Source organism: Pholcus phalangioides, unplaced genomic scaffold, assembly GCF_987345545.1.
Source record: "Pholcus phalangioides strain wild (caught in Gottingen) unplaced genomic scaffold, Ppha-v1.0 ptg000015l_1, whole genome shotgun sequence".
NCBI classification, from domain to species: Eukaryota; Metazoa; Arthropoda; class Arachnida; order Araneae; family Pholcidae; genus Pholcus; species Pholcus phalangioides.
Window position 1 is genome coordinate 28,383,573 of NW_028301608.1, and position 12,579 is coordinate 28,396,151.

A 12,579-nucleotide genomic window follows, 5' to 3' on the forward strand; every position below is an offset into this window, starting at 1 on the left:
CCGGGTCACTAGAGTGCTCTGGATAGTTCCCAGGGTCACTTAAGTAATCTGGTTTTGTACTGCTTAGTTTATTTTTACAAAATCAATTTTTACATCACGGGTCACATAAGATGACTCCGAAGGCAACATTTGGCCCCAGGGCCATGAGTTGAGTATGTATGCCATAGACTAGAAGGTATATTGATAATTACCTATTCATCCCGAAGGCAACAGCAATAATCATACCTGCGAAGAGGTCAATCACACCGATAAAACAATATCTGAAGGAATTGCTTATCGTTATTGTTTCACGAGGAATTCAGCGGCGAATTGTGATGAGAGAGAGAGAGAGAGGGCAAAAGAGAGGCAGTATCTGAAAGGGAGAGGCTCTTAACGAATCCCGATTCCTCCTTTTGGTGCACATGATCATCTCCCGACATCCCGACTGTTTCGTGTTTCCAGGACCGACCACCAGAGCGCAGCTGGCGGCTGCTTCCGACGGACGTTCGCACCACGCGTTCTTCTTGCTGGCTTTCTATCCATCGGCTTCGACAAATAAATAACAAAAAAAAAAAAAAAAAAAACACAGACACACACACACATTCATATAATTCCTCCAATGCTCCCTTTTACTCCTTCACTTCCAATGATTATTCTTCAGTCTGTGCTGCTGCTGCTCTACGCAGCTTGTCTTATATAATATACGTCTGGTGATATCGTCATGGAAGCGCAAAACTCAATAAAGTATAGACTATTTGGATAATGTGCCACCGTCTTCAAAGCAAGTAATTTTATTTTTCGTCAGTTTGTGTGAGTGTTAAGTAAAAAAAAAACACAACCTTTTTTAATGAAATGAACTAATTAGTGAGTGATCTTGAGAAGGAAAAAAAAATATAGAAAGTCTGGAACGTGTGTGAAATAGTGATTTCTTTAGTACTTTTGTGAATGGGATTTATATAAACAAAACATATTCTTCAGGATAGGATTACATCTGCAGAGTTACGAAATGTACGCGGTACTGTTTCTTCGTTTAGGCTGATGAAACCATTCAGATGTTATTATGTGGTGACTCTAGTGTCAGTGACTCATCCCGCTCGAATATTATAAAAGACAAGTAACAAAACCATGATTGTTGATCCAGAGAGGTAAAATGAAGCAAAAGTCTGCGCAACTTCTTTTTATTCTGGTCTTCATAAAAGGTACGATTCATTACTTTTTCTACTCTAAAATACTTATACTTCGTTCATAAAGGGGGATAAGTGACGTTCAAAATGGAGAAAAATTATATGCCCTTAATGTTACAGTTAATGTCTCTCAAAATAGTATTAACGCATACAGTAAATACATTTTGTGTATCTAATTAAGGAATTTGGTAAAATTCTATGTTTAGAGATCAACTTATTCTAAAATAAACGCAAAACACTGAAATGAGGCATATTCTCATCCTCTGAGTCTCCTATTTTCAAAAAATCCATTCATGTTTTTTACTTTGCTCTCACAGATACATACAGATATTTGTAAGCATGCATTTTGCGACATATATTACAGTAGATGAGGGAGAAAAGACAAACTAAAACTAAAAAGAAATTAGCGTCAAACGATTTTTTTTTCGATTTTTAAACCACTAAGGGGTCTCACTGCCCCCAAAGTCAAATTTCGAAAAACTGCTTCAAAAATATTTGAATCGATTGCAGATAAAATACTAAAAATTTCGTGTCAATCAGTTAATGTGTTCTTTCATAACAAAAGAGAAAAATAATGAATTATAGTGTAGATGTATACAAGAAAAGAATAATTTGAATGCGACTTTCTCCGACTGCAGTTTTTTGAGCTGGTCCGTAAATGTAAATTTAAAAGAAAAGTACTGCCAAAGAAATTCTGAAATATATTTTGCAAAAATTTTTATTTGACATGTGTTAATATAATAGATCTGGAGCTTGGATATCTGACCATTCGTTCGCATTTTATGAGTTTTTTTTTAAATTGTGAAAAAAATATAAAAATTTCCAAAAAATTATGTTCAACATTTTTTTTAATATACTGATAGAGGGAAATAAATTGTGATAATTTCCCTGCTCAATTTAACCGTAACTGCATATCACATCAGACAATTTCAAAATCCGAGGTGTATTTTACTAACACAGTTGAATAAACATTTCTGCAAAATTTCAGAATTTAGGGGCAGAAGTTGTTTTTTTACTCTTACGGATACGGTCAAAAACTCAATCGGACAAAATTTCATTGATAAAAATTATCAAAATAATGATTTCAAAATCATTATTTCTTTCTTTTAATGTGAAAGAACAAATAAACCGATTGACATGAATCTTTAAGTGTTTTATTTGTAATCGAAAGATATATTTTTAGAAGCAATTTATGAAAATTCGACGTTGAAGTTTGGTGAGGGCCCTTTAATAACTTTTCATGTGGTAGATATTGATGGATTTATAAGTGAATGTTTAGATATATCTAGAATTGGTCATAAAAAACAAGTATGCTAATTTGGAGTTTTAATGGAGTTTTTTTCATTTTAACTGGAATTTGGAGTTGAAATCAACTTTTAAGGAATTTTACATTCAAAGTTCAGTTTCATTCAGACGAAAAACAAACACGAAAAAAATTAAAAATAAAGGTATTGTTCCCTAAAGATATCTATGTTTTTCAACTTATAAAAGTCCTAACATAAAAACATCTAACGAGTGGATATTAATCATGCAGTTTTTAATTTGTTTTTGAAAATATTTCACTCAAATTTAGCTTTTTGCTTATGTAAAAAAAACAAGTAGAAATTACGCGTTTTTTCTATGATGTAAACGCCCCGTATCCACTTGACGTATGCGATCGAGAATTCTAATCCAAAACATTCTGGGGGGGGGGGGGGTTGTATATTATTTTAGTACCTGTCACGTAGCGAATTGTTTTTGTTTGAACATTTTTGCCACCTCGCTGTCATTTTCTGCACACGTAGGCTAAGAGATCGAAAACTATAATTTATTGCCGATTTCTAACAGCAACGTTCAGCATTTTGCCTTTTGTTATATTCATCGAGAAGTTGTTGCGCTAACCCCTCGGCATGGGACAGACACCCTTTGGATGCAATCTTTTTCCGTGATCATGTTGTCGCAGTTTCTATTGCACATTCGCGTCAGGAAAGTTTCTGACAAGGAGGAATCGAGTATCGAACTCGCGACTCCTCTAAACACCAATTAGTACTTTAAGCAAGTATATTATCGAAGTGGGCTACGTCACCTGAATATAACTTGTAATACGCGAATCAATGATCGATATAAAAACAGAAGTTCCTACAGTCTACGTCTAGAAAAACCTACCTCTAAACAAAAGTTTTAATGAAGCCGTGAAAAAAATTACTTAAACAATCCCAAATTAACGTAAATTTCCGATATTTATATTTTTAATAGTTTTTTGTGAATGCAATAAACAACGAAAATGTTACTAATAAACTTTGAAACTTTTTTTTTAAAGTATTGTTTCAAACGAATAAACCAGCTATAACTTTTTCGTCTTCTTTCATGTAGAATAATGAATAATAACACGTTATTTTATTTATTTTGCGAATAAAAATATAAGTGAATCCTCTATTAACGTAAATTGAAAATGTTTCTAGAAACTAACTATAATCAAAATAAAATATATTGCAAACGGTGGAAAAGAATTATTAATGAGTAAAATATAATAAAAAGCTTTATATGTGTTAGGTTTAATTTCATTTCCTTAATTAGCTTATGTGAGAAAGAGTATTACTGAAAATTAAATAAATCCGTTTGAAATTATTTTTTACTTTTATTTATTTTTTTTACTTTATTACCAATATCATATTTCATCGACTATTTCACAACAAAAAAATTACTTTCTTTTCGAATGTGATTCTTTTTTTTTGAACATCATTTTGTTACGTAAATAAGATCATGGATCGAATTGCTGAAGAAAAAAAATTAATAAATAGCGATAAATTTTCGCACGTACTTTTAGTAATTTTTATTCCACAAATCATGTAGTTCAGAGGAAAACAGAAATAGAAAGGAAAAGGACGGTTTAAAAAGCATAAACATTCTAGATTTTGATTCACTAGTGATAATTTCTTTCGTATTCCTTACAAAGCGGAAAAAAGTACGTTTGAAAATGTATTTTTTTTTTAAAGTGTTGTTTCAAACGGATGAACCAGCTATAACTTTTTTCCGTCTTCTTCATTTATTTTGCGAATAAAAATATAAGTGAATCCTCTATTAAATCGTATCCCCTCATCGTAACTATCCCGTCAGCATTCGTATTTCAATGACCGATTGTTCTATTAACTGTAAAAAGTAATGAAAAATGTTCTTATGATTAGCAGGAGTCATTGATTGCTTTAAAAGATCTAACTTATGATTGTGAAATAAGCTAAATATCAAATTTCGTTGGAACGATATCAGACAGCGATATTCGCAACTTTTCAAATGAACGGGACGTAAAAGTTTATTAGCATCCACACGACTTTGGTTGCGAAAATCTTGAAACGGTGCATTATTATCTGTCTAAAATATATTGAACTTTATGATGCGAAGATCATTTGCGATGCTATTATAAATAGTAATGCGTTTTCAGAAATGTTACATTCGACTTTATTGTGAGATATCTAATTATTGATATTTTTATGTGTAAATTACTTTGTCGCTTTATTAAACCAAAAACTGCACTCTGGGTTACTTCATGAGAATTGAATTTGCATGAGAATGAATATATTATTTAGACCGCAACTGAAAAACTGAAAAGAAAATAAATAAATGGAACACTCTTTTCCAGGGGCGTAACAAGAAATTTCTCGGGGCGAACAAATGTAAATAAGCCTTAGTCATTGTAGATTCAATGTTTTTGTAATGTGATTTTCCGTTTCTTGCAAAATTTGCTATTCCCCCCCCCCCTCCCCATAGGATAATTGCTTCCCCATCTCCATTTCCTAGTTCTGGTGCTACCGGTTATTTTCATATGCGTTTTCCTTTGAGTTCTTTTAAAGTTTTCAGGATGTACGGTGAACAGAGAGGAACAAATTCATTAATACTCGATGTTCTTATCAAGAGCGTTTCTTGGATCACATTGGAAGGAAAAGCAAATGTAAACTCATCCAACTTGATTAACATAGTGAACACGTGAAAAAAATCATTCCGATTCAGTGAATATAATTCGCCATACGGGCCGGGGTATGTAAGTTACCGTACATACTCGTGTATAAGCCGAGTTTTTTTGTGCAAAAATTCGTTCCTCAAGTAGGGGGGTTGGCTTATACTCGGGTCAGTTTTTGATGAAAAAATATTGACCCCCGAAATCAGTAGTCATTTTTGTAGCAGAGTTCGACAAAAACGGGATTATTGTTCAAACCCCACAGAACCGATAATGTCAACCGAAGCAAAGAAATCGAAAACATCATTGCTTTGATACCAGATGGGCCAACGTCGATTGTACAGCCTTTACATGTGAGCATCTACAAGCCTCTCAAAAACTAAGAAATTTGTGGCTCGAATGGATGAGTTCCGATGATAAAGTAACTACAAAAAGTGGTGTGTTGAAGAAATCTGACATTGGCCTAGAATGCCAATGGGTACATGAGGCGTGGAATTCTGTTTCCACCGAAATTATCATCCGATCCTTCAAAAAAAGTGTTGCATTACCAATGCGATAGACGGAACTGAATACAATATCCTCTTTGAAAGTAACAATGGCGATGACATCCCAGATGAAGATAAAAACGAAGATGCCGCACCCTCTATGATGATCTGATGGATTACGATGAGCTTGGAGACTCAGAAGAAACGGATTAAAAAGTTTGAATCATTTTCTATTGTAAATTTCCGCAAGTTATTCATTTTGCATGAGAATATAAGAATTTTTTTTCTCTGAAATGCACGAATTTTTTGGGGTCAACTTATACACAGGTTTTCAATTCATTGCGGTTTTGGTGGTCCTGAAGTGGGGTTGGTGGGTTGGCGTATACACGAGTATATACTGTACTCATGTATATAACCTTAACTGAAATTTTCACCTACGGATCACATATAATATAATCGCATGATCCGTAGGTGAAAATTTCGTTCTTTGAAAATGAACTATTTAGAAAAATGAAAAGTTGTGTTTGCCACGCTTTTGAACAAAAAATTCCGATATTTCTAACCTCGTCTATATCATATGTAAAAGTTTGAAAAATTGTTTATTGCAATTAATTGTTTCTATTCCAAATTAAAATAATTATTTTCATTTTAACTTCTCAAAAATAACCTGCAGATGAGATGGCATGGTTTACTATCCGCACTTGGAAGAATTCGATCGATTGTTTTTATGTATCATACCAGATTACACACAGGAAAATACGATATATAGTCGGCCCGGTATATACGGATAGAATCGCCCGGAACCAAATTTTCTTCCATACAGGCATTGTAAACGTATCCCGCATAATCGAATATTACGATTTCCACAACAACTGTTAACATACATAAAAAAACCACTATGTTTATGATATTTTTATTAGACAAAACATTTATAATTCATGGGCCAATTATGTCGCCAAGTTAAAACTTAAAAAAACCTAGACTTAAGAGTGGGTATTGGCCTCGAATATCCAAGTTGTCTTCAGTTTGTGCATTTAATTATTTTACTTTTGTTCTCTGTTGAGCACAGGCGCTAGTTTTCGAATGAAAATAAAAAAAATACAAATACAAATACAAATACAAATACAACGCCACAACAGGCAAAATGCCCAACGAGGTGGCTGATAAAAAGATGCCCATAAAAATATGGTTGTCATATGTTTCAAAAATACAGCAACCCAATTAAAAATGCAATTAACACAAATTACAAACAATATATACACATGATAAAATATCATACAATGCCCATAAAGAATACTTATGGTTGTCTTATTCTAAGAATGGATAGCTTCTCGATTTACCCCAACATGTTTATCGTATTTCTTTTTAAACGTGTCAATTGTGTTACAATTTACTACCTCCGGGGGTAAGCTATTCCATTTATTAACAACCCTATTGGAGAAAAATTCCCTGCGACACCATAACCTTGCATTGTCCCTCACCAATCGATACTGGTGTCCCCTTGTAAAAGCAGTCGATTGGCGGTGTACTAAAAGTTCATGGTCCATCCTATCCATCCCATTGAAAATTTTGAACACTTCGATCATATCTCCTCGACACCTGCGTTCATCCAATGTAAACATATTCAAAAAATGAAGTCTTTCTTCATAACTCAAGCCCTGTGTGCCAATAAGGACACGCGTAGCTCTTCTCTGCACCCCTTCAACCAAGTCTATCGTGTGTATTGTGATCATTGTAATTCAGCATGATTTTCATTTTTTTTTTTATTGCTTGATTCGTTCCAGAAGCTATATTAATATCGACCCTCCATTAGTCTTCAACTTAGAAACAAAACTAACGGTGTTGGGGGAACCATTAATAGCATATTAATGATTCCCTCCTCCACCCCCCCTCCCCCACATAATCAAATAATCTGCTTAATCGTATATCATGTGCTGGAATATATCGTCGTTATCCGAATAAGCGGGGCAGACTGTATTGAGAAATAAACGGGGTTGTTTGTCACGTTTTCTCATGAAAACTGCTCATATTTCTAACTTCATCTACATGCCATTTAAAAGTCGTTGAAAAACTGTTTATTCTAATTTATTTTTAAAATATTCAAATTTATTCCAACTTCTCAAAAAATAATAATTCAGCAGATGAGACGGATCTTACATTGACGACGGATAAGACAGGTAGGACTACATTATCCTCACTTATAAAATTCAGATGTTTTAAATGTAGGCGCCTTTTCTTTTAATTATACGCAGATTATACTCAGGAAAACACGAAAAATGTATAGCAATACGTATAGTCAGTCCAGCTCAATTATGCAAAGAATTCCACGAGAAAATTCATTTCTTCTCACGAATATAACGTAATTACATTTTGTTTTGGCGGAATCAATGTGAGTATTTGAAAATTTCTAAATTAAACTCGCAAAAGAAATTCGAGTCGAGAAACAGAAAAAAGACATGAAATAACATCAAATAAACAAAATCAGATTTTTCATGGTCCGCTCGTAATGAAAAAAAAAAAAACAAATTCACGGCAACGGAAACCAGCAAATCACTCAACCTTAAGTACGACCAACCGACTACCAACTGCTGAAAAGATACTGTTTAGAAGCAATTTATTTCGTACAAAGTGTGTACGTCGCACAAAAAAATAAATAATATATCTAACTCTCTCTTATTTTAATCAAAATAAAAACATCACAAATGGAAACCGTGTGTACCTCTTTCTGTGTTTTAATTAAGTGCGAGTTTATAAACTTCACGAACAAAATAAGATAATAATAAAAAATATATTTTTAGAGAGAGAGAGATACAAAATTGCAGTTCTTTTAAAAAAACTTGGAAAAAGAAGAAAAAAAACTTTTTCAAGATTAAGTTTCAAAACTTGAAACCTCTCTTATTTCGATATTTCCGTTTTCTCAGCGTAGCTATTTAACCATCTACCAATGGAATTCCATTCCCTTTTTTTTTTCCTTCTTAGTATTTAGTGGGAGAGAGAAATAAGTTTCGTCGAGTTTCTTCTTTACAATTCCATTCTTCGACCAAAATTGTTTTTCCGTTTCTCTCATATCGAGAAATTTTTCCTTTTAATTTTTATTCCAATTTTTATTTCTTATTTTTATATACATAAAAGAAATTATATATATATAAAAAAAAACCACGCAAATTGTTCGCTTTGATTTCCTTGAACGATGAATAAAATAGGAAAAAAAGAAATTGTAGAAACTTACAGCAATTGTAATATTCATAGGAATACTACTGAAAAATATTCCAAGCATTTTCATTATTTAAATTTGCGTGGGGGAAATTCAAAACCTGTTTTCATCGATGCTTCCAAGAAAAATTCAATGTATATGCGTGGTGTTGAAAATGAAACTTTTCCATTAAACTTGTTATAACAAGATGGATGGCATTCCGTAATATATTAATAGACTTCCACTTATTATAATCATAGAAAACGTTATAATTTGGGTGTTGTTACCACTTTTGGAAAGTACGAGACGCATTGATATCATAACATGAGAAAAAAATTCGTTTCTAGTTATCGATATTTTGGTTTATGTTATCAACTTTTTTTTTTTTCTGTTGAAAGATTTTTCTTCGCTCATTTTGAAGTTGAGGTTCAGCTTTTGAGAGACTTTTTTTTTCTCTGTAAGTTATAGTTATCAGACTGCAGGACTTTGCAGGAGGTTAGAAGATGTACTCTCCCCTCCTCATATGCTTACAAACATTTCCGTACTCAGATAACAATGTCCTTATTGCGCCATACTAGCCACTGTGATCCATGCACGTGTGAAATTACTTCTGCAATGAACTGTCTACAGTGAAGGAAAAATAAATGTTAAATTGAAAAAGAAAAGAAAAGAAAAAAACTATTCGTTAGTATCTTTCACATGTCCAGAGATCCACAGTTTTCATCTGAAAGACTTTCTCAAGGGATCTATAGAATAGATCATAGCATAGAGTGAAAAAGTACATATCATAATTCGTGAGACATTAACCACTGTGTTAAATTCATGCCCCACAATGGCTGAATCAAAAAAAAAAAAAAAATGCAGGAAAAGAAAAGGAAACAAAATTAGAGCAATGCATGAAAAAAATGACCATTTTCATATCACTGTTCAACCGAACGGGACGTATGGTCCTCGTGTTGGATTCCGAGTTTCTTTCGGACATTGTTGTCAATTGGCTATTGTTATCAGAAACCCCCGTGACGGAGTTATCAGAGTCCCGATGTGATTACATTAAGCGCCGTACACTGTATTTTAATTTGCATGCATCGTAATTTTCGTAACTGCATTTCTTGGTGGTAATATCGATCTGTCTGTTGGAATTCTTCCAGTATTTCTCAGGAATCACCTCGGGGTTTAGAACAACTCGGAGGAGATTCTTTTGAAGGCGCGTAAGTTTTAATCGTGTTGATCGACGATCGATCTCTTTCTCCAAAGTATGCAGGAACAAATCCCACAAGATATATGGCGAGAAGATATACGCTGTGCATCACGTGTCGCGCTTATCATTTACGATCTTATAGGTGATCATCATCGTCATCTCATTTCTTTCTGGTGCAGTTACACAGTCTTTTTACGTTATTTTTAAAGTTATGTTGATAATAAGCTTTGCGAAAGGGTTTCAAAGGCTGATTTGATATGAATACAAAGTATACTCATTAGGTGAATCGATTCATTCACTGGTTAGCAAATAGTCAAGAGTCGAGGTAAGAAATGTCACTGTTGAAACGTCTCGTTACGATTCTGTCTCATGATCGATTATTTCTGTCATATCACAATTACGCCTGTCATGATACGCTCAGCAGAAGAGAACACACTTAACAGTTCGAATCCGATACTATATTATCATTACTCTCTGCTACTCTCGAGAATTGCATCGCGACACGTCTAACCAGATGATAATCCGCAAATAAATCGGCTGAAAAATGGCTTATTTTTTAAATAAAACTCAAGTTTATTGAGAATTCGCTATTAGCAAATATCTCGAAATGAGAAAATATAATTTATTGGATGTCATAAAAATACCGGTACGCTCACATCACAGTATCTTACTACTACATTAACCGAATCTACGTGTGAGACCGATCACGGGATAAGTGAGATCTTAAATTATAACCGAGAAAAGGATGGCCAGTGGATTTTTAGACCTTTCTTCTGCGGTCTACGCCAAGACTGCCAATGACTTCCAACATCCTGGAAAACCAGCACTGAACCTTTGTTTGGTTCCTTTAAGTGATTCGTTTTCTGTCCTTGTGATGGTTAGCATACATGTCTCCATGCTCCTTTGTGTTGTCTGTAGCCTTTGTATCGATTTGCTTGTGAGTGTCCATGTTTCAGCTCCGTAACTCCATGCTGTTTCGTTGGTACCATCGTTTGGTGTATAATTTCGGATAATCAACGAAATTGCATCTTCCTCTCACTATGAGATAGATCTTCAATGATGATTTCGTTGCTGATTTCCAAATATGCGTGTGTGATGATCATCACCATCATCAACCATTTTCTATCCCCTGCTGGATGTAGGTCTCCTCTAAATTTTACCATTTTACTCTGTCTGATACTTCGCTATCCCATTCACTTCAGCCACTTTTCAGATCTCGTAGATCCGTCTTGCGTGGGGACACCTTATTGGTCGTTTAACAAACACCACGGAGGTATCAATCCCGAATACTTGCGGTCCATCTGTTGTCCTGTCTTCTTTCAATATATATATATATATGTGAAGCCCATTTCCATTTCAAACGTTTAATTCCTTTCATGATATCATGTACCTTTGTTTGGTTTCTTAAATGATTCATTTTCTGTCCTTGTGATGGTTATCATACATCTTTCCATGCTTCTTTGTGTTGTCTGTAGCCTTTGTATCGTCTAGCTTCGGTGTCTATGTTTCAGCTATATAAGTCAGTGCTGGTAGCACATACTACATAAACACTTTTCTGTGTATAGATATATATTCTGACGTATAGATATTTAAATATATTTCATTGTGGGAAGGAAACTATAATGTTTCACGAAATTTCAGTTGAAAAAGTTTCCCGCTGCCGATAGCAAAAGCGCCAAATCGTAAGAAAATACTGCATTCAGCGAGAATATTTCATTACCCTAGGCTGCGAGAATAGTCCGAAAAATGATTATCTCAAAATGGCCGTTTAAAAAAAAAACCCTTTTTCAGTTGTCTTTTGAGAAGGATAGATGGCACTCAAACACGTACGTTACAAATACATTGAAATCTAAGTGATACGGACACAGCATGAGACGGAATTTGCCTATTTTAGTTTTCTTTTGTGAAAGATAGATGGCACTCAAACACGTGCGTTACAAATAAACTGAAACCTAAGTAAGACGGACGGACACAGCATAAGACGGAATTTGTCTTTTAAATGGAATCAAAAAATAGTCGCTTCCTTGATTAATGCTTTTATGTGCACCTTTACAAAACGGAGCCTATCCAAAATGAAATAATATTTTTGTCTCGTCTCTCGAGATTCCGTTTCGTACAGGTAGGTTTCATTGTATATTACAATCGAAAAAAAAAGGTGTGGTACAGAAAGAATTCGAACCCACAATCACCGACAAACTAGGGACTGGCACAGGCGGGCACTCACTCAATAATGCACATCCTATATAGTACAAACAAATCTATTAGATAGAAATAAAAAATAAATAAATATATTTATATATCCGTACGCGCCATCTGTACGTCATTTTAAGAACTTCATGTGGAAAGCGAAAAAATTCAGATCATCACATGGTGATTGAGCAGGCTACTACGCTGGTCATCAGTGGATGGTGGAAGCATTACGAGAGTCGTTTTATATTGATCAGCGGCTTAGGTTTACTGAATATTATTCAGCGGTGGTCAAAAAATCGAATATGTAGAATGCTCAGTTTCATTCTCAAAAAAGCCTTTTCGCGTTCTCCTAAAGTGATCCTTCCACTTTTCCTGGGCTTAGTTCGTCCTGGAATGGATAAATATATAGATAGAACCGC

General features: G+C 34.2%; 1 protein-coding gene across 1 annotated transcript in view; it reads left to right on the plus strand.

The window, feature by feature from the left end:
• Positions 1–467: 467 nt before the first annotated feature.
• The window catches only part of LOC149075771 (nephrin-like), a 219,275-nt gene continuing 207,163 nt past the window's right edge, over positions 468–12,579 (plus strand). Inside the window, exon 1 of the mRNA XM_089243281.1 lies at positions 468–1,178. Within this exon, the coding sequence (XP_089099407.1) occupies positions 1,130–1,178 (49 nt within the window). The 5' untranslated portion in view covers positions 468–1,129. The remainder of the gene's footprint in view (positions 1,179–12,579) is intronic.